The sequence below is a fragment of the Nicotiana sylvestris genome, chromosome 1 (genome assembly GCF_000393655.2).
Source record: "Nicotiana sylvestris chromosome 1, ASM39365v2, whole genome shotgun sequence".
In the NCBI taxonomy this organism is placed as follows: Eukaryota; Viridiplantae; Streptophyta; class Magnoliopsida; order Solanales; family Solanaceae; genus Nicotiana; species Nicotiana sylvestris.
Genome location: NC_091057.1, coordinates 135,766,724 through 135,790,349, shown reverse-complemented (window position 1 = coordinate 135,790,349; position 23,626 = coordinate 135,766,724). Strand labels below are relative to the sequence as shown.

The following is a 23,626-nucleotide window of genomic DNA, read 5'->3' as shown; positions in this document are numbered from 1 at the left end:
GTACAACACCATTATAGGTCAACCTTAGATGCACGCCATGAAAGTCATCCCCTCTAGCTTATATCAAGTCATTAAATTTCCCACCCCCTGGGGGGTATTCAGCATCCGAGGAGAACCACGCACTGCCCGAAAATGCTACCGCATCACCCAAGACTGCATACACACCCAACAATTCAAGGATAAAGCTAAACAAGCATAATAATCAATAGGGTCGAGGCCGAGCAAGGACGAGAAGGATGTGATCAAAGATCCCGAAGTCATAGAAGCTGTAGGATCTACCGTAGAAGACTTCGACCCCATCCAACTCGATGATAGTGACCACAACAAGAAAGCTTTCATCGGCTACAAGCTCTAAGAACCAGGTAAATTCAATAAATTTTTAGAAGATAATGTAGACATTTTTGCTTTTTCCCACGTAGACATGCCAAGTATCCTAAAGGAAATAGCAAAGCACAAGCTGAACGTCGACCCATTCCACCCCCCAGTGAGACAAATCAGGCGGAAATTCAACGCTGCCATAAATGACGCAGTTCGCGAAGAGGTAGAGAAGTTGTTGGAAAAAAGCTCCATTAGGGAGTCAAGATATCCTCAATGGGTCGCCAATGTGGTCATGGTGAAAAAAAGAATGGGAAATGGTAGATGTGTATGGACTTCACAGACCTAAACAAAGCCTGCCCGAAAGATTTGTTTCCACTTCCTCATATCGACCAACTCATTGACGCAATGGCCAGGCATGGACTGCTCAACTTCCTAGAAGCATACTCAGGCTATAACCAGATCCTCATGGAAGAGGAAGATCAGGAGAAGACCACCTTCATTACTCATCAGGAAACGTACTGCTACAAAGTGATGCCTTTCGAACTGAATAATGTAGGGGCGACATATCAGAAGTTGGTAACAAGAATGTTCAAAGACCAGCTCGGCAAAACAATGGAAGTCTACATCAATGATATGTTGGTCAAGTCGAAAAGAAAGGAGGATCACATCGACCACATGAAAGAGGCCTTCGGCATACTCAGACGATAAGGTATGAAATTGAACCCCGAAAAGTGCGCCTTCGGAGTAACCTTGGGAAAGTTCCTCGGTTTCTTAGTATCACAATGAGGCATCGAGGTCAACCTCAACCAAATCAAATCTATAGAAAGAATACCGGAGAATCTGACTAGTAAGAAACAAGTACTAAAGCTGACCGGCCACATAACTGCCCTGTCGAGGTAATCTCACGATCCTCCGATAGATGCCATAAATTTTTTGGCATACTCAAGAAAGAAAATGGACTCCAATGGAACTCCGAGTGAATCAAAGTCTTGAAAGAATCAAAGGCATACTTATCTTCTCCTCCACTACTCGCCAAGGTGAAACATGGCGAGCGTCTCCTCGACTATCTGGCCGTGTTTGACGTGGCCATAAGTGCGGTCCTAGTCCGACAAAATAAAGGTACACAATCTCCCATTTATTATATTAGCAAAACTCTGGTTGATGCCGAAATGAGGTATCTACACCTCGAGAAATTGGCCCTAGCTTTGGTTGTAGTTTCATGAAGGCTTAGACCGTATTTCCAGTGCCATCCCATCTCGATAGTGACGACCTTTCCCCTGAGGAGTATTCTACACAAGCCCGAGCCTTCGGGGAGATTGGCAAAATAGTCCATAGAATTGAGCGAGCACGGTATAACCTATCGGCCGCAAACGATGATAAAGCCGACTTCAGCACAAAAATAATGCCTAAAGTAGAAAAGGAAGCCGCACATACTTCCCCCAAAATACACGACCTATGGGTGTTGTATACAGATGGCGCCTCTAACACATTGGGATCGGGACTGGGACTCGTGCTCGAGGTCCCAACAGGCGAAGTAATTCGCTAGTCCATAAGATGCCCAAACATGACTAATAACGAAGAAGAGTATGAGGCTATGATTGCAGGTCTAAAGTTAGTACTCAAGTATGGAGGGAAGCGAGTTGTCCTACGGTGCGTCTCTCAGCTTGTCGTCATCAAGTCATAGGGACTTACCAAATCAAGGAACAAAGACTACAAAAATACCAGGCCGAGATCTGTAAGTTGTTACCCGAGTTTTATGAATGCCAGCTCAACCAAATCCCTCGAGCACAAAATATCGAGGCAGATGGCCTTGCCAAACTAGCAACGACCACTAAAAGCATAACCGGAGAAGGAAACGTGGTCACTTTCCTCCATTCGTCGATCGATCAAATCGAGGTACGAACTATAAAACCCAACTTGGGACTGGCGAAATCGTATTGTCACATATTTGCAGGACGGAGTGCTTTCAGACGATAAAAAAGAAGCCAAAAAGCTTCGAATGCAGGCGGCCAGGTACAACGTCATCAACAATGACTTGTACAAAACATATGGTAGCCCCCTAGCAAAATGCTTAGGCCTAAACAAGATGCGGTGCGTCCTCGATGAAGTTCACAAAGGTCACTGCGGAGCTTATACCAGCAATTGAGCTCTGGTCAGATGCCTCATACGAGCAGGCTACTACTGGCCCATAATGAAAAAAGAGGCCGCCGACTTTGTAAAAAAATGCGAGTAATGCCAAAAATACGCCCCCATGATCCACCAAATGGGCAAGCACCTCCACTCAGTCACCTCGCCATGGCCTTTCATCAAATGGGGAATGGACATTGTCGGACCCCTCCCAGCGGGACGAGATAATGTACGATTTCTTTTGGTTTCAACTGACTATTTTTCCAAGTGGGTAGAAGTAGGTGCATTCGCCCAAATACATGATCAAGAAGTGATCACCTTCATATGGAGGAATATCGTGTGCTGTTTCGGCCTCTACAAAGAAATCAGTTGTGACAACGGGCCTCAATTCACTAGAAAAAAGATTGTCGAGTTCTTCGGGAAATGGCATATCAAAAGAATACTCTTCACGCCATATCACCTCGCGGGCAATGGGCAAGCGGAGTCCTCCAACAAGTCAATATTGAATATAATGAAAAAGAAGCTCGAGAATGCCAAGGGACTATGGCCAGAGTTGTTGTCGGAAGTGCCATGGGCATACCGCACAACGCCGAAAACAAGCACAGGAGAAACACCATACTCACTGATCTATGGGAATGATGGTATAATACTGATCGAGGTCAGAGAACCAAGTCTAAGGTACTTATACGAGAGCGGGCCGAGAAACGATAAAAATAGAAGGCAAGACCTCAACGAGGCTGAAGAACGAATAGATATGGCTTATATAAGAATGGTCGCTTAGAAACAACAGGCAAAGCGATACTACAACAAAAAGGCAACGATCAGACCGCTCAAAGTCGGAGACTACGTACTCGAAGCCAAAACACAGGCAAGCAAGGACCCACGAGAAGGAAAGCTAGGAACTAATATGTACGGCCCATACAAAATCACGACGACAGCAAGTAAAGTGTCATTCCAACTAGAAATAATAGAGGGGAAACTATTACCAAACAACTAGAACATCGCCCACCTCAAGTACTTCAACTTCTAAGGAAAGATGTTCTACGAGCCGTACTCTTTTTCCCTCACCTAAGTTTTGTCCCAATTGGGTTTTATCGGGGAGGTTTTTAACGAGGCAACAAGGAGGACATTTCGAAGTAAAAGACGAGCAGGTGGGATTACAAGTTGGCGAGTTCATTACTCGAACTCTCAAATACTTTCTCCGAGCTGAACAATAAAGGGACTAGATAGACTAGGACTAGAATACCAGCCCAAAAAATGTGTAAACTTCTCCAATGTATATGTAAGAAAAGCATACAAACACATGATGTTCGCCTATGCGTCCACCAAGTTTTAACTCCGCACCAATCAATGCAATCACATTCGACCTCATTCAAATCAACTACGAGTCAATATTCGCCCCGTTCGAATTAACTATGAGTCAACATTCGACCTTACTCGACTCAACTCACATTCGACATCGTTCGAATCAGCTACGAGTCAATATTTGACCTCGCTAAAATGGACTTACATTCGACCTCGTTCGAATTAACTAAGAGACAATATTCGACCTTGCTCGAATCGACTCATATTCAACCTCGTTTGAATTAACTACGAGTCAACATTAGACTTCACTCGAATTGACTCACATTCGACATCGTTCGAATTAACTAAGAGTCAACATTCAACCTCACTCGAATCGACTCATATTCGACCTTGTTCGAATTAACTATGAGTCAACATTCGACCTCGCTCGAATCGACTCATATTCGACCTCATTCGAATTAACTACAAGTCAATATTCGACCTCGCTCGAATCGACTCACATTCGACCTCGCTCAAATTCAACTTACATTCGGCCTAACTCGAACTTGATTCACAGAATATCCTCATTCAAGTCAATTACAACAACATTTAACTTCACGCGTAGTAATCAAAGACACTCGATCACAATCGAGCTAACGCCTACCAACACAATTCTTTTAATCAAGGCAAACAATCGAGGAAAATATTCAAGGAAAAAACAGGAGACTTGGAAATAAACAACAAAAGTAGCATTCCAAAAGGTATCTTACAAGGGCCGAACAGAGGCTCACAAAAATAAAAACAAATATTACAAAAATACTACTCGGCAACATCGCCCCCACCATCGTCCTCGCCATCAGAATATTCATCATCATACCAGGCACTTGACTCAAGTCTGTCCACATCATCTTCACCATCAGCGGCCCCCAGCGTAGCAGGATCGTAGCCACAGGCGACCTGAGCTGAACACTCCTTAGCATGAACTTCTTCAAACTCAGCCTCAGAAACCCTCCCTGTCATCATCAAGCCCCTGAATACATCTAGTTGAGCCTCGACATGAATCCACTTCTCATACAAATCCCATGTAACATCGAGATAAATGGAAGCATGAGATGAAGATGGTTGAGCCAGTAGCTGCGCCTTTTCGGCCTCAAGAATGTCGATATGCTCATTTAGGTCCGAAATCTCTTTCTCAAGACTATCCATTCATCAAACCTCACCTCCCTAAGCGCGACCATCTCTGCATCATTTGCCTGCTTAGATCTGAGGACACGGAAGGTATCTTCTAATTCCACCACCTTTGCCAAAGCCACTGCCCTGGCTTTCTCAGTCCTCTCTGACTCTACCACTCTTTCGATCAACTCGTCTTCTAGGCTGTTAGATTTGATCGAGCTCTATTCTAGCTCAGCCCGTAGGGATGCCACTTGATATTGAAGATCGACACACTCTATCGTGACCACCCTACTCACCTCAAGCTCATCATCCTTGGCCCTAAGCGCTCCTTCGAGCTCACTACATATGCCGATGACCCTCACGAGCTCATCGTCCTTCTGTTTCAGCTCGTCTTTGAGAGACTAAAATTTACCATTCGCGCTGACTCGGCGGCACAACTCACAATACTTGCAACAGTACTATTTATACTTAGACTCCATCCTTTTGAACAAAGACCTTTTCTTCTCTTCTCGGTGGGTGCACCAATCTTCAAAATGAGGGTCTGATGAACAGGCAAAAAGCAAAAAGTAGTTAGAAAAAACGAATAATGAGGAGAAAAAGGTACGAACACTCAAAAAGTAAAAAATGTACCCTCAAATCCATGCCGGATATGCCTAACAACAAATTGGCATCCTTAAATGTCTGTAAGGTCCCGTTCTCGGCGCTAGTGCAAAGAGGAACTAAAGAAGGAACTATGCTCTCTATGTTCGTCAACAAGTTGCTGTTGTTACAATCCATATTCACGTATGTTAGCTCATGCCATAAGGTAGTCAATGTAAATCCATGAAGATATTATCTTTAATATGATAATAAGTTAATCATATTGGTCTTAAATGATACAAAGGTGTATAAGGGTGGTTAACAAGTATTAGAAGTTAAACGAATCAAGGATGCTGTCAGTCGTATTTTCGGATAAACCTAGAGGTTCTTAATACACTCAAGAGGTAGTGTTTTAAGGTATTTGAATCATATAATATCCGTATTATAAGACTTGAAATTAAACGAGTTATGAGACAAAAGTCGACAATAGTTGTCACAACTTAGATTCATAATTTTACTTAAACATTAAGTCATATATTACTAAGCTTTTATATAGATTTACTTAGAATTATGGGGTAATATACACGCCAAATTGAATATCTATGAGTCTAGTTTCCAACGCATTAAACCGTTCATCGATACGATCTTGTAGTAGAGAGATATTCGCATTTTCGTGAGACTGCGCCAAGCACCTCTATGGGGCCCACTTAGGCGGTTTAAGACATTTGGGTATATATATGATGCCTCCAACCCGTTTTAAGTCATTGTTTTCATGATATTCAGACCTTAGAACCCTAGGAACACCCTCTCAAGGTTCTCTCAAGATTCAAGACCCAAACAAAGGGCAAACAACACAAATCAAGTGTCGGGAATCCCGTGGCGCTAGTAAGTTTCTTTTTTTTATTGTTGTTACAGCTTGTGTGGAAGGTTGTTTTAAAAGGTTTATGTTCTGTAAATACTCCCTCAAGTTATTAATATCAACCCTAGGAGATTTCAAGCCTTCTAAAGTGATTTTATTGCCGAAAAACACTAATTGATTGCTAGTTTCGCTTTCTTGTTGTTGTGGCAGCATTGGAGGGTTATTTCATGGAAACTTAAGGTCAAATTGGAGTTGTTCTTTCTGTATAAAGGTAAGTAAACTCTTACTCTATATGTATTTAAGATTATCCAAGTTGCGGCTAAGTCATTGAAGCTAGAACTTGTGGAATATATATCGAAAGGCTTGGTAGTAATGTTATTGGTTGGTGGACTGTTTTGGGAGGTTCAATATGATTAATATTGATGTTGTTTAGGCTGTTTGGTGATTTTTTTCACTTGTTGAAGTCATATAAATAGGGGAGGTTCTGTCTGTTTCATCATAAAATAGGTTGTGGTCGGTACATAATAGTTACGACGCTTAAACGTTAACGATAGTGTCATTTCTCCTATTGTAGACTAAGGAGTCTTGGAATTTGCCTAGCTTGAGTTTGAGAAGTATATACAAGGTATGTGAGGCTATCCCTTTCCTTCTTTTGCACGACTCCGATTATGAATAATGTAATGAACAAGCTTCCAAAGATACTCTACTCTTAGAAGCTAGCAGTACTTACATTATTTCCCCTCTTATGGAACGATTAATGTTGATGTTGCTTCTCTTATTCTTATATTATCAATGTTGTTGGTACTTCCTAATTCTTATAAGGTTCATAGTGAAGAGTTAGTCCTAATAGCGTGTACAGAGGATACCGACCTTACATCACTCCGAAAGGTTTAGAACGTGATTCTATGAGTCGAGCATGCAGTATTATATATGTATCTATTTTACTCTATCGAGCCGCGCCATAGTCGGCTGGGTACGACATCTATTGTGCAACCACTGGTCAGTTGGGTTTTACCGAGCTTCACGTGGCTGGGTACGATTCTACCGAGCCTTATGATAGCCGGGTACGTTTTTACTGAGCCTATTACGGCCGGGTATGATATGATGATGATGATGGCCACAAAGGTGTATGTTTTAAAAGTTTATGCATATATACATATGTATCATGCATTGCATGTCAGTAGCCCTCAGAGGTACCCAGACGTTACAGGTTGTATATTGTCTATCCCTGCTTACATTACTGTTCGTACTTATGGTTCCCTGCTTTACATACTCCGTACTTTATTCATACTGACGTCCTTTTATTTGTGGACGCTGCATGTCGTGCTGCAGGTCCTGATAGACAGCCAAGTGCAGCTCCCTCACCACAGTAGGCGGTCCAATTCAGCGGTGATTGGCGAGATCCCTTCTTCGGACTTGTCGTGGTCTTGGTATGAATTTTTGTTATAGACATTATGGGTATGTCGAGGCCCTGTTCCGGCAATGTTGCAACACTTATGTTCCATTAGAGGCTCATAGACAGGTGTCGACTCATGTATACTTTGTCGGTTGATTTTTGTTGTATAGTCTTTCATGGTAGCGTGGTAGCTCGTACCTTATATATAGTTTCTTGATTGTCTGGTCATCTCATGTTATGTATGTTCATGTCATCATCTTTTGTTATTAGTTGTCCATGATCCATGTCTTCCAATTATATTGATCTTGTCTGCCCTAAAAGATAATAAAGAAGGTTAGATAAAATGTACGTTGGTGCTCGGCAAGTGTGGCCGGGTGCTAGTTATGGCCCTCCAGTTTGGGTCGTGACAAATTTGGTATCAGAGCATGTGTGTCCTAGGGGTTGTCTATGAGCCGTGTCTAGTAGAGTCTTGATTATGGATGTCTAGTGTGCCACATTTATAATCAGGAGGCTACATGACATCTAGGGTTGTTACCTTCTTCCTGAATCTACATCGTGCATAGAGTTGAGTCGTAAGTGTTCGTCTCTAATATTTACCTTGTTTTCTTTCAGTGATGCCTTCGACTAGGAAGCAAACAATTAGTAGACTACTGGATACAGCAGTAGGAGAGGGTACCAGTCAGGTGCCCCAAGCCAGAGCAGGACAAAGTGAGGCTCATAGTGAGATGCCCTCTCATACCTCATCTACTCCGTCTCCTCCAGAAGATATTAGGAGGCACCCAACACCTCCAGTTCCTCCATCTGGCACTACAGACCAGGATATGTGGAGTGCTTTGCAGTTGTTGACTAGCTTGGTAGCTGCTCAGGCTTAGAGGCAGAATACAGGTGCTGTTGATAAACCAGTTAGTACGAGAGTTTGTGATTTTATTAATTTAGATCCTCCAGTGTTTACCGGATCAGACCCCAAGGAGGACCCACAGACTTTTATTGACCAGGTTCATCGTACACTGCGGGTTATGCATGCTAGTAACGCGGAGGCAGTGGAGTTGGCTTCTTATCGGTTATGAGATTTAGCAATTTTCTGGTATGATAGTTGGGAGAGATCTAGGGGCCGAACGCTCCTCCAGCTGTGTGGAAGGAATTTTCTGAGGCCTTTCTTCATCACTACTTTCCAGTTGAGATACGACGAGCTAGAGCTGATAAGTTCTTGAACCTTCAACAAGGTAATATGAGTGTGCGAGAGTATAGTATGCAATTTGATTCTTTGTCAAGGTATGCTCCCCATATGGTGGCTGAGATGAGTGATAGGGTGCATCTGTTCGTGAATGGGTTGGGACCACATCTGATAAATAAGTGTATGACAGCCTCCTTGGTGGAAGGCATGGATATTTCCCATATTCAGGCTTATGCCCAGACCCTAGAGGATCATAAGCGCCAGTAGAGGGCTGATAGGGAGCAGAATAGGGGCCAGCATAAGAGGGCGAGATTTGCAGGGTATTCTGATGACTTCAGAGGCAACGTTAGGCCCCAATCTTTGAGGAGTTCGGTGCCACCTGTAGCTAGTGCTCCTCCACAGTTTCAGAGGCCTCGATATGATCGATTTACCTATTCTGGTCCGGGTCAGAGTTCGCGGGCATCAGGATCGCAACATCACAGGGATATTAGTCAGACGAGACCCCCAACACCACGTTGTGATCAGTGCGGCAAGGCCCACTTTGGGCTGTGTCGTTGAGGTTCTGATGTGTGTTATTCTTGCGGACAGCCTGGCCATATGATGTTGGATTGTCCTAATAGAGGAGGTGATGGTATGGCTCAGCCGACTGGATCTGTGTCTGGTTCTTCCTCATCAGTTCGACCTCCAGCACGGGGTTTTCAACAGTCGACAGGTCGTGGTAGAGGTATAGGTGCAGTGCCGAGTTTGAGTGGTGCTCAAAATCAAATCTATGGTCTAGTAGGTCGACAGGATCTCAAGTCATCTCCAGATGTTGTTACAGGTATATTGTCTATGTTTTCTTATGATGTATACACGCTGATTGATCCGGGATCTACATTATCATGTGTTACACCCTTTATGGCTAATAAGTTTTGCATTGAACCTGAATTGATAAGTGAACCCCTTGCGGTATCTACTCCGATAGGAGATTCTGTGATTTCTAGAAGGGTATATAGAGGTTGCACTATGATGATTTATAGTCGTCAAACCTCGGCAAATTTATTTGAGTTAGAAATGGTTGATTTTGATGTGATAATGGGAATGGACTGGTTGGCCTCTTGCTATGCAAATGTTGACTGCCGTACGAAGATGGTTAGGTTTCAATTTCTTGGTGAACCCGTCATTGAATGGAAGGGGAACATTGCTACACCGAAAGGTAGGTCTATTTCCTATCTTAAGGAAAGGAAAATGATCTCAAAAGGTTATATTTATCATCTCGTTCGCATTAGGGATGCGGAGGCGAAGCCGCCTACTCTACAATCAATCCCCATGGTCAACGAATTTCCAGATGTTTTCCCAGATGAACTCCCAGGCCTTCCTCCTGAAAGGAGATTGAGTTTAGCATTGATGTGTTGCTTGACACTCAACCGATCTCTATCCCTCCATACAGAATGGCCCCGGCAGAGTTGCGAGAGTTGAAGGTGAAGTTGAATGACTTGCTGGATAAGGGCTTCATTAGGCCTAGCACTTCACCTTGGGGTGCACCAGTCCTATTCGTGCGGAAGAAAGACGGGTCGTTACAGATGTGTATCGACTATCAACAGTTGAATAAGTTTACTATAAAGAACAAGTATCCACTTCCAAGAATTGATGACCTGTTTGACCAACTCCAGGGTGCCAAGTATTTCTCCAAGATTGATTTACGTTCAGGGTATCATCAGGTGAGGGTTAAGGAGAAGGATATTCCAAAGATGGCCTTCCGAACAAGATATGGTCACTTTGAGTTCTTGGTGATGTCGTTCGGGATAACAAATGCCCCAGCAGCTTTTATGGATCTCATGAATATTGTATTTAGGCCCTATCTTGATGTGTTCGTTATTGTATTCATTGATGCCATTCTAGTGTATTCTCGTTCGGAGGTGGAACATGCGGGCCACTTGCGGATAGTATTACAGACGCTTCAGGATCATAAGTTATATGCTAAGCTCTCCAAATGTGAATTTTGGCTGAACTCAGTAGCGTTCCTTGGCCATGTGATATCTGGCGAGGGTATTAGTGTCGACACTCAGAAGATCGATGCAGTAAGGAATTGTCCGAGACCTACAACACCATCAGAAGTCCGCAGCTTCCTAGGGCTAGCAGGATATTTTAGGTGGTTTGTAGAAAGGTTTTCCTCTATATCAGCACCATTGACTAAGTTAACACAGAAAGCTACCAAGTTCCAGTGGTCTGACACTTGTGAACGTAGTTTTCAGGAGCTGAAGAATCGATTGACATCTGCACCAATGCTCACTCTCCCTGAAGGAACAGTAGGTTATGTGGTATATTGTGATGTCTCAGGTATAGGTTTGGGGTGCGTATTGATGCAGCGTGGGAAGGTGATTGCTTATGCATCAAGACAATTGAAGAAGCATGAAAAGAATTATCCAACCCAGGATTTGGAATTGGCTGCAGTAATATATGTTTTGAAGATAGGGCGGCACTACTTACACGACGTCCATGTTGATATATACACAGATCACAAGAGTTTACAATACATCTTCAAGCAGAAAGAGTTGAATTTGAGGCAGCGTAGGTGGCTTGAATTACTGAAAGACTACGATGTGGAGATATTGTATCGTCCCGGTAAAGCCAATGTTGTGGCAGACGCTCTCAGCTGTAAGTCAATGGGAAGCTTAGTACATATTGAGACAGGTAGATGGGGGTTGACTAAAGAGCTTCATCAGCTAGCCAATATGAGAATCAAATTGTTAGACTCTGATGACGGAGGTGTTACTATACAGAATACATCAGAATCATCTTTGGTAGCCGAGGTAAAAGCACGGCAATATGAAGATCCTATCTTAGTACAATTAAGAGAGAGCATTCAACAGTGTAAAAGTACGACTTTTGAGATCGGAAGAGATGGGGCACTGAGATACCAGGGCCGATTATGTGTGCCTAATGTGGCAGGGTTGTGAGAGAAGATTATGAATGAGATTCATCAATCCCGATATTCCATCCATCCCGACTCGGCAAAGATGTATCATGATGTCAAGGACCAGTATTGGTGGGATAACATGAAGAAGTCTATTGCAGAATTTGTAGCCCAGTGTCCCAATTGTCAACAAGTAAAGATAGAACATTAGAAACCCGGTGGACTGCTTTAGAATATAGAGATTCCGACCTGGAAGTGGGAGGTGATTAATATGGACTTCATTATTGGATTACCTCGCTCTTATCACAAGTTTGACTCCATCTGGGTAATAATTGATCGACTTACAAAATGTTCCCATTTTCTGCCAGTTAAGACAACTTACACGGCTGAAGATTATGCGAAGTTGTATATCAAGGAGATTGTTAGGCTTCATGGTGTGCCGATATCTATTATATCAGACCGAGGAGCTCAATTTATGACTAACTTTTGGAGGTCTTTTCAAAAGGGTTTACGCACACAAGTGAATCTTAGCACTGCATTTCATCCGCAGACTGACAGACAGGCTGAACGTACCATTCAGACACTGGAAGATATGATACGAGCATGTGTTCTAGATTTTAAAGGGAATTGGGATGATCATCTTCCAATCATAGAATTCGCCTACAATAATAGCTACCATTACAGTATTAAAATGGCCCCATACGAGGCACTATACGGGAGGAGATGTAGATCACCAATTGGATAGTTCGAAGTCGGTGAAACAGAATTATATAGGCCCGATTTGATTCACCATGCTATTGAGAAGGTGAAAGTGATACAGGAGCGATTGAGGATGGCACAAAGCAGGCAAAAATCTTATTTCGATGTCCGACGTCGTGATCTGGAGTTTGAGGTTGGTGATTGGTTTTTCTTGAGAATCTCACCAATAAAGGGTGCATTTTAGGAAGAAAGGTAAACTGAGTCCAAGGTATATCGGGCCGCATAAAATTCTTCGACGAATTGGACAGGTTGCTTACGAGTTAGAATTGCCATCCGAATTGGAATTTGTCCACCCGGTATTCCATGTATCTATGTTGAGGAAATGTATTGGAGACCCTTCTCGAGTCGTCCCTATCAAAGATGTACAAGTTACAGATGACCTATCATATGAAGAAGTGCCAGTGGCTATATTAGATCGACAAGTCCGCAAGTTGAGAACAAAAGATGTAGCTTCCGTCAAAGTATTGTGGAGGAAGGAGAATATGGAAGAAATGACATGGGAAGCAGAAGAGGAGATGAAGTCTAAATACCCGTACCTATTCCAGAATAAAGATAACAAGGATGCTGGTGGAACACAGGATACATTGGAAGGTGAAATGGCTTTATGAGGTAAGCAATAACTTGAGAATACTCTTCCTTAATACAAAATGGTAATATGCAGATAGTGTAAATATCCATAATGCTTTGTGTAACCTTGTGAGGCCATATATTGGGCTTAACTGCTTGCAAGTTTTGCTAGGTACAATTTTATAGGGGAAAATTAATCGGAAATTTCCGTTGGAATCCACGATGATTTGGACTCCCCATAGACCCTTACATTCGAGGACGAATGTTCCTAAGGGGGAGGGTGTTACAACCCATATTCACGTATGTTAGCTCATGCCATAAGGTAGTCAATGTAAATCCATGAAGAGATTATCTTTAAGATGATAAGAAGTTAATCCTATTGGTATTAAATGATACAAAGGTGTATAAGGGTGGTTAACAAGTATTAGAAGTTAAACGAATCAAAGATGTTATCAGCCGTATTTTCGGATAAACCTAGAGGTGCTTAATACACTCAAGAGGTAGTGTTTTAAGGTATTTGAATCATATAATATCCGTATATAAGTCTTGAAGTCAACGAGTTATGAGACAAAAGTCGACAAAAGTTGTCACAACTTAGGTTCATAATTTTACTTAAACATTAGGTCAAATGTTACTAAGCTTTTATCCCAATTTACTTAGAATTGTAAGCTAATATACCTTCCAAATTGAAGATCTATGAGTCTAGTTTCCAACGCATTAAACCGTTCATCTATACGATCTTGGAGTAGAGAGATATTCACATTTTCGTGAGACTACGCCAAACACCTCTCTTTGGGGCCCACTTAGGCGGTTTAAGACATTTGGGTATATATATGATGCCTCCAACCCGTTTTAAGTCATTTTTTCACGATATTCAGACCTTAGAACCCTAGGAACACCCTCTTAAGGTTCTCTCAAGATTCAAAACCCAAACAAAGGACAAACAACACAAATCAAGTTTCGGGAATCCCGTGGCACTAGTAAGTTTCTTTTTCTTCTTGTTGTTGCTCATTTTTGTGTTGTTCCAGCTCGTGTGGGAGGTTGTTTTAAAAGGTTTATGTTCTGTAAATACTCCTTCAAGTTCTTAATATCAACCCTAGGAGATTTCAAGCCTTCTAAAGTGATTTTATTGCCGAAAAACACTAATTGATTGCTAGTTTCGTTTTCTTGTTGTTATGGCAGCATTGGAGGGATATTTCATGGAAACTTAAGGTCAAATTGGAGTTGTTATTTTTGTATAAAGGTAAGGAACCTCTTACTCTATATGTATTTAATATTATTCAAGTTGCGGCTAAGTCATTGAAGCTAGAACTTGTGGAATATATATCGAAAGGCTTGGTAGTAATGTTATCGGTTGGTGGACTATTTTGGGAGGTTCAATATGATTAATATTGATGTTGTTTGGGATGTTTGGTGATTTTTTTCACTTGTGGAAGTCATATAGATAGGGGAGGTTCTGTCCGTTTCATCATAAAATAGGTTGTGGTCGGTACATAATAGTTACGACGCTTAAACGTTAACGATAGTGTCATTTCTCCTATTGTAGACTAAGGAGTCTTGGCATTTGCCTACCTTGAGTTTGGGAAGTATATACAAGGTATGTGAGTCTATCCCTTTCCTTCTTTTGCACGACTCTAATTATACATAATGTAATGAACGAGCTTCCAAAGATACTCTACTCTTAGAAACTAGCAGTACTTACATTATTTCCCCTCTTATGGAACGATTAATGTTGATGTTACTTCTCTTATTCTTATATTATCAATGTTGTTGGTACTTCATAATTCTTATATGGTTCATAGTGAAGAGTTAGTCCTAATAGCGTGTGCAGAGGATACTGACCTTACGCCACTCCGAAAGGTTTAGAACGTGATTCCATGAGTCGAGCATGCAGTATTATATATGTATCTATTTTACTCTATCGAGTCGCGCTATAGTCGGCTGGGTACGACACCTATTGTGCAACCAGTAGTTAGTTGTGTTTTACCGAGCTTCACGTGGCCGGGTACGATTCTACCAAGCCTTATGATAGCCAGGTACGTTTTTACCGAGCCTATTACGGCCGGGTATGATATGATGATGATGATGCCCACAGAGGCGTATGTTTTAAAAGTTTATGCAGATATACATATGTATCATGCATTACATGTCAGTAGCCCTTAGAGGTACCCAGACGTTATAGGTTGTATATTCTCTATCCTTTTATTTGTGGACGCTGCATGTCATGCTGCAGGTCCTGATAGACAGCCAGGCACAACTCCCTCACCATAGTAGGTGGTCCAATTCAATGGTGATTGGTGAGATCCCTTCTTCGTACTTGTCGTGGTCTTGGTATGCATTTTTGTTATAGACATTATGGGTATATCGGGGCCTTGTTTCGACAATGTTGCAGCACTTATGTTCCTTTATAGGCTCATAGACAAGTGTCAACTCATGTATAGGTTGGTATGCTTTGTCAGTTGATTTTTATTGTATAGTCTTTCATAGTAGCATGGTAGCTCGTACCTTATATATAGTTTCTTGATTGTCTGGTCATCCCATGTTATGTATGTTCATGTCATCATCTTTTGTTGTTAGTTGTCCATGATCCATGTCTACCAATTATATTGATATCGTCGGCCCTAAAAGACAATAAAGAAGGTTAGATAAAATATACGTTGGTGCTCAGTAAGTATGGCTGGATGCTAGTCATGGCCCTCCAGTTTGGGTCGTGACAACAGTCCAAGGGAATGACGATGGAACGAGTAGATCCCTCCATTCTCACCTCTACCCGAGTCAACCCCTCATCAAACATCTGTACCTCTTCAGGGTCAATGTTGGAGCAGACTCGTCACCGTCCATGGCCACATTCCCCCCTCTCTTTGGCAGATGAAGATACACTGTCCCTCTCTGACATTGACGGATCACTCCCCGGAATGACCTCAACTACCTCTGATTGCCCTCCTCTTTCTACGTCGACCTCTGGCAAGGAAGCAATCTCCACATCTGAAGGGGGCATAGTCTTTGCGTCCAAAGCCACGCCGCTCTTAAGTGCGGATGTGGCTTGCTCGGGATCACTCCCCCTCGGCTCCTGGTTCTCTATCACCTCGTTGCCAACCCCTACTCTTCGCCTTTTTAGCAGAACTGCTTCCTCCTCACCCGACGATGACTTATCCACTAAATGGAATATTAGAGAAGTAGGAGTCTCCGCTGATGAGCCAGACGCTCGACGACCAAGACTACGCTGGGTCGGGGCCTGAGAAGAAGTAGCAGTCTGTGCGGACTCGCCTACAGTCACAGCGAGTAAAGACCCGGTTGAGGTACCCGATTGACAAAAAGTAGGGGTGGGAGCCTTCGCTTTCCTGAGAACCCTTCGGCCTAACAACAAAGAAAAACTACATAAGTATAAAAGAAGACGGTATTAAGGTCGAAGTGACTGAAGATCGAAAACTTGACTTACTAGTCGAAGAAGGTTTGCATCCAAACGTTTTGTTGAACAACGACCATTCACGGATTCCCACAGTGTAGGGTGAAATTTGAGCTACCCAGTCACGAATATCGGCGATCAATGTAGGAGGACCCTTCTCGGCTACATAAAAAGAAAGAAGAATAATCAAGTCATCGAAGAGAGAACAAACAATCAGTTAGCAAAAATACTTACGAGCGAAGTTCCACTCCTCAGGGAATCCACTGGGGTTCGCCACCACGTGCTCGGTTTTGATGTATAAAAAGTTGACCCAAAATCGACGATTCGTCTTATCGTCTATTTACACCACCAGTCCCTTGGTCCCATGGTGGTGGAGATATCATTGTACCCCTGTGGAAGCTTGGCGCGAAAAGATGCAGTAGATGGTGGATGGAAATCCTACAGTCGTCCAGCTCCACGTACTTTATCAACATAAGAAAGAGTTTGTAAATATAAGGGGAGAGCTGAGCCGGACAAATACCGTAATAATGGCAGAATTCCTCCATCAACAGGGGAAGAGGGAGAGAATAACCCACTTGGAATGGGTACGCGTAAAACGCGCAATACCCAGGATGATGAATCTGGATCACGTCGTTCCCAGCTAGGACCAAATCGATGTGAGCGGGAATGTTGTACTTGGTCCTAAGCAAGGCAAGATGGGCTGCTTCCATCTCGAATTTCAGAGGCTCGTGTTCGTCTGCAAGTGACTTCGAGAAGTCCGACTTGGAGCCTTAATTACGAGGAATGATTTCCTCCACAGTGGAGAAACTTTCATCCTCTACAACAATGGCTTCCCCTTCATCACGAGAGGGCATAGCCACTAACAACGAAACTGGGTCAGAGGTCCCCTCAGGGTTGAAAGATGCACTAGCCATCTTTTATTATATATGTGTGAAGGAATCGAAAGTGCAAAAGCGATAACGGCAAAAGCTGCTGAAAATAGGAATACAGAAATAAGAAGAAGAAGAAGAAGAAGAAGAGAAAAAGATATGCAGGTTCAATAGATCGAAAAGTGTAAAGTTGAATTTAAAGGGTTTCCCCCTTTATTTATATAGAATACCGGCGCACAAATCGAGAAAAATAACCGTCAAATGTACTGGAATTGAAACAACAGGGACACAAGAAATGATACAATGCATAGGAAATATGCGTAATGATGACGCATGGGGCTGTGACATCATTTCTGAACTAGGGTCATTACACGTGGCTCTCAAAATGCCACATCATCAGCTCGGCTGCGATTCGTACTACTCGGCATCCCCATCCGAATCTCTCAATTTGTGACTAACGAAGTCCGCTCATTGAGGTCAACCAAAAGACGACCTCGATAAGTGGAGGGACTAACTGTATGGGTCAAAATCCGACCGAGGAAATTCAGCACGAGGAGGTCATTATCATGAGAATTATAACTTATCATGAGTAGTTCGGTCGAGGATGATCAGTAGTGAATAGAACGAGCCGTTGAGTGGCTCATCAGGGCCGAGGTCGAGCAGCAAGGAACAGAAGTACAGCTTAGGAACTTACAAATGGAATATTCTATGAAATATTCCTTCTGTTGTACCTTTTAGGGTTTTTTTCGGGAATATCCCATGTAAATAGCAAGAGAGATAAGAAAAAGGACATGTAATATTCCATCTGATAAGGACAATTTTGGAAAGTAAGCTCTCTAGATAATACAAAGAACAACTTTCTGAGAAAGATTGGATCTTTATATTCAATCCATTGTCATTTCCACAAGATCCAAGAAAGTGTATAGTATTCTCTTATATTCTTGTCATTCATCATTGTAAGAAGAAGGAATCATTCACCTTTTTCATTATTGGGTGAATCTTCCTCCTTATTTACATTTAGTGCAATTTATTGTTATTTATTACTTGCTCTCATCACATTAATAACAACAACATTATTGTGTATTGCATTAAATCTACTTCAACGTGGTCCCACATTATCCATATAAACTGATTAGATCTAGGGATATTATCTTTTACTAGGATAATCCCTTATTTAATTAGTTTAACAAAGAGTTTCATACTTTTTGGTCAAACAATTACTACTCTTTTAATACTAAAAATTTTAATCAAAATATTACCTGGTTTTACGATTTATGGTCTAAGAAGAGTTAGACAAAATTGAAAGTACTTATTAGAGTAGGGGGAGAAAGAATGTACATGAGAGAACTAATATACTTTAACCTATCATAACAAGTAAGTTACCATATTTATCAAGTCACCTAATTAATATTTATTACAAAGATTAACTTACCTTATAACTTACAAGTGACATGATTATAAATATTTTATGTCATTTTTATCTATGTTAAAAATGTTGTTCTCCTAGTTAATTCTTTGAAGGCTCTAACCGATGGTTAAGTATCTTCCCTTAGTTTGAAAGTATCCTCGTCATAAGGGATAGAAAGACTTAAAAACTCTATTCTCCTAGTACGTAAGAGACAATTTATAAAAATTTTGTCCAAAACGTAGAACCTTCATGGTTACATACTTTTTCATTTTCCTTTTTTTTGGGCACTTTTGTAAGAGAGAATTGACATGATTTACGAAAGGGATTCTTAAATTGCATGGTATATAGGCAACTCTAGAGATTTGGGTCATTTAATATAATGGCGGATCACGAATTTTTAAATCATGGATACTGAACTATCTTTTAATCTGAAATTAAGAGACTGAATACTCAAATAATGTATTTGTACAAAGTACTAGCTTTTCTATATAAATAATAATGCGGGGCTCCAAAAGTAATGGATGCTTGAGAAACCATAACCCATAAATTACATCATACTGATTAAATATGATTTGCCTGAGAGTTCAAATATTCTTTGTTAATGTAGAAAAATTAAAACTCAACAAATATTCTAGTAGCATACACAGGCTGCTGTTGTATATGGTCCAAGAAACCGCGCCTTCCTGGTTAGCGATATATTGTGTACGGAGTAATTAAAATCTTTGCATAAGCTTCGATATTTATCCTCTAAGGCTCTAACAAAAAAATGAATAAAGGTTAAAAGTTGTTGGGGTTTTATGTATTTAAGTATATTAAATACTTAAAAGAGGGTGAATGGGAAATGGAAAGAAATAAAATTTTTGAGTGAAATTTTAAGTTTCCCCCTTGGCAAAGGGACATTGTCCCATATTGGAAGAGGAAGAGGTTTTTATGGGTATAGCAATTGCTCTTCTTCTAGCTCTTAAAGAGTTGAGAAGAAGGCAATTCTCGCGTCGTCGTCGCTCGGCTCGGCCTCGGCTGAAACTACGCTCTTCAATTTTCCCTCTTTATTGTTGAGTACATAGCCATTTATGTTGTGGCCGTTTTGCATAAACATCCATTCTGAAGAGTTGCACCTCTTCAGATTTTAGCCCAACTTTGGCTATAATTTATAAGACTATTCTGCTCAGAATTTCCATACGAATTTTCTGAGTTCTTCTCCTTACTTCTGCATATTTTAACTTCAAAGAAAGCAACAGTAAGTGTGATTTGCTACCAAACTTTGTGTTCGCTGAAATATTGGGGTTTGAAGTACCACTACACCAATGCGTAATTCGTTCTATCCTGGGAGGAAATAATCCATAACCTTGGGTACTAGGAGGGGATTAAATTCCTTAAGGAAACACTGTGAATTCAGTGAGCTCGGATTAATATTCTATTTCGGTTTATGTTCATTTATATTTTCCATAATTATTTTACAAATAAAGTTTACTAACAAAAGAAAACTTCAAATTTTCATTTAATACCAAGGCAGATTTGGACATTATCATCTTTGCTAGTCTCAAATCAATCATTACACAAGTACTGAAGGTTTGTACTAGCCAAGAGAAACACCATAAAAGAGTTCTAAGGAGTACATACAAAAATTTAGTACTCCATAAAAACATGCTGCCGAGTTTGGTAAGCATGAAACAAAAACCTAAAAACAAAGCTAGACAGGAAGATAGAAATAAAAAATCTAGAGCACGTTTCTCTTGCAAAGTTTCAGCAACTCTTGGACAACTACATCGATCTCTTCATCTCCTTTGACTCTTATTGTTTCACTCATCTTCTTTGCTTTTGTCCTCACAGCTTCTGCCCTCATGTCAAGAACAACCCTATTGATCATTGCAGCTATTTGTTCTCTATCAAGTCTTCCATCCTTGTCCCTAACCACTTCCAAACCAACACCTACTTCTTCCACAAGCCTAGCATTCAATGGCTGGTCAAGATGCATGGGCATAGCAATTATTGGAACGCCGAATTTCATTCCTTCCATCACAGAATTCCATCCACAATGACTAAAGAATCCACCAATATTAGGATTTCCTAATATTTTAGCTTGTGGTGCCCAATCTTCAACAATCATTCCCCTTTCCCCTACTCTCTTGAAAAACCCTTCGGGTAATGCTTGTTCGAGTTTGAGTTTTCCACCCTTGGGAAACCTCACAACCCATATAAAGTTAACCCCACTTTGTTCTAGCCCATGAGCAATCTCTTCCCTGTCCTCCTTAGTAAGGAAATATTCACTGCCAAAAGAAACAAAAACACTAGATCCTTTTTCTTTTTGGTTCAACCATGTTAGAATTTGTGAGGAATTATCATCTTCACTGGTAGGTTCTTGAACAAGTGGACCAACCGGAATGACTTTCTTCTTGGTTAACCTAGATAAATAGTTACTATATTTACCATCAATTTCCTTAAAACCTTTGATTAAAACAATGTTAGAAGATCGTCCAAAGCACAACTTAACACTAGTATTATCTTTTTGTTGTTGCTCAATAGGCTCCAAATCTTGATTTTCGAGCATACGAGTGATCTCATAGTCACGATAATAAATAAAAGGGAAGGGAAACTTTGAACTAGGGTACCTGAAAGTGTGAAACGTGTATGAAAACATGACGGAACTGCTAGTGACAAACACAACTGCAGGAATATTATTCTCCAATGCAATCCTAGGCGCCCATGGCTGAAGCAAATCGTAAAGAAGTAAGTCAGGTTTGATAGTGTTGACAATTTTGGTGAACATTGGATTAGACATCTTGAATGCCTTTTTGAGGGTGGACATGAGATGCGGTGGGAGGCCATTGGTTGTGTGGTAATGAGGAGGAAGATTTGGAAGAGATGGAAGTCGAAGTTCAACAAGATAAATTTTTTCAGTTAAGTTTTCGTTAATGAGCTTTTGTTTGATGGAAGTGAAATTTGCTGGAGTTGAACACAAGTATATGATGAAGTTTCTTGTGACAAGCTTTTTTGCTAACTCAAGAAAAGGAGAGATGTGTCCATGTCCTAACCATGGAAACATCAAAACACGAATTGGGTCTTGGTTCTCCATCAAAATATTCATGAATCAAAAAACTGTTTTTCACTCTTTATTCTATCTTGATGAACTGATTTTGTGACGAGGAGCTTTAGAACTTATAACGAACGTCGTTATTGTTAATATGGTAACTATTCATATGAATAAAAAATTGTTTAAAAGTGGAAACTTTCTGCCTAAAATAAAGAGAAAAGCTACCGAAGATACCAATGAAGCTCATTTACTTCCGATCCTAAGGATCCCATTTCTTGCCTTATAATATAGTATTACCCTTATTTTGTTGATTTGTTTCCTTATTTGGGTAAGTAATTAACACAATTGTAGAGAGAGAAAACAAAGAGTTGGATTTTATTGTTAAAGTATATTGTTAAAGTATATGAAGCTACAAAAATATTTTGACCGTCTACTATTGGTGAAATGTTAGAATCTTAATTAGCTAGTATACTTTAAATAAATCCAACTTCTCTAAGTTCGACGCGTCGTGCGAGCCTAAAATTAATCGTATAACCTGCTATGTCCTTTTCAAAAGAAATTAGATTTATATATAACTGAGAAACTCCAACTGATGGGACGACAAAATTGTTCTTATGGGAGAGCTGATGTCAAGCTTTTTTTTTTCTCTCATTAAAATAAACTTTAAAAAAAAAACTTTGTTTTGATTTTGGCCATAATCATTTGCAAAATTGCCTATATTTGCGCGAAGTAAGTCAATTTTAATCATTCCACATTTTCGTTTACAAATTCTCTAATTTTGTTTTATACATATAAAGCATGGGCAGCTCTAGGTTAAGGCAAGTGAAGCCCTTGCGTTACGCCCCTTGTCACGTCCCGAACATGGAGGCGAGACGACCGGCACCCGGTGCCTCACCTATCCTTGCGTACCAACTTGCGATTAAGGGACTCTGAACATATAATGTCATACTTTGGCCATGGGCCATATAGCAAGATAGTTGCGAAGCAAAATATAAAACTGAACGGAGACTAACGCTGACTAAACATCAATATAAAGTTGGGCGGACAAGGTCGTCATAACTACTACAGCTGGCAAACCAACAAAATATACATACAAGGCCTACAAGCCCAACATACTGCACTAACTGATAGGATATGTCTACAAGCCTCTACTGATGAATTTACTGTGATCGAAACATGGCCACGACCTACCTATAACATATATACATATATACACCAGATGTACATAAAACTCTAGACCCGGCAACTCCGAAGGATGTGGAGCTTACCGATCAAGCTAAACTCTGGCAACACCTACTGAGGAGGTCTACCCATCTGAATCTGCATGCATGAAATGCAGCGTCCCTAGCAAAAGGGACGTTAGTACGAAATAATGTACCGAGTATGTAAGGAACCAGAATAACTGAAAGCTAAAACTGAACTGATAATATAATATGAAAGTAACTAGGAGTCAAAGATAATTTGAAGATATGCTTACCAGCTGATACTGACTCAACTCTCTCAACATAGTAAGTAAAATAATTGTCCGGCCTTATAAGGCTCGGTATATATATAACTGCTATGTGTTAGTAGGCTCGCTCATAGGCGTTCGACCATACTAGGCTTTGTATATCGGCCATTCTAGGCTCGCTCATAGGCGCTTGACCACAGTAGGCTCAGTATATAACTGATCATAAGTTTCCCAATAGGAGCCTACCCATCGATTATAGCTCGATGGTAGTGAAAATACTGTAATACTGTATATATAGATTCTCTGCTCTCTTGAATAGAATAAGATAAT

General features: G+C 40.9%; 1 protein-coding gene across 1 annotated transcript; it reads right to left on the bottom strand.

Annotated features, from left to right (window-relative positions):
* Positions 1-20,532: 20,532 nt before the first annotated feature.
* LOC104242459 (UDP-glucosyltransferase 29-like) lies at positions 20,533-21,900 on the bottom strand. The gene has a single exon (XM_009797512.2). It carries the CDS (start codon positions 21,898-21,900, stop codon positions 20,533-20,535), a length of 1,368 nt encoding a protein of 455 aa, XP_009795814.2.
* Between the last annotated feature and the right edge of the window lie 1,726 nt (positions 21,901-23,626).

Coding starts and splice junctions, on each gene's coding strand:
- LOC104242459 (XM_009797512.2), bottom strand. CDS start 21,900: ATGAATATTTTGATGGAGAACCAAGACCCAATTCGTGTTTTGATGTTT.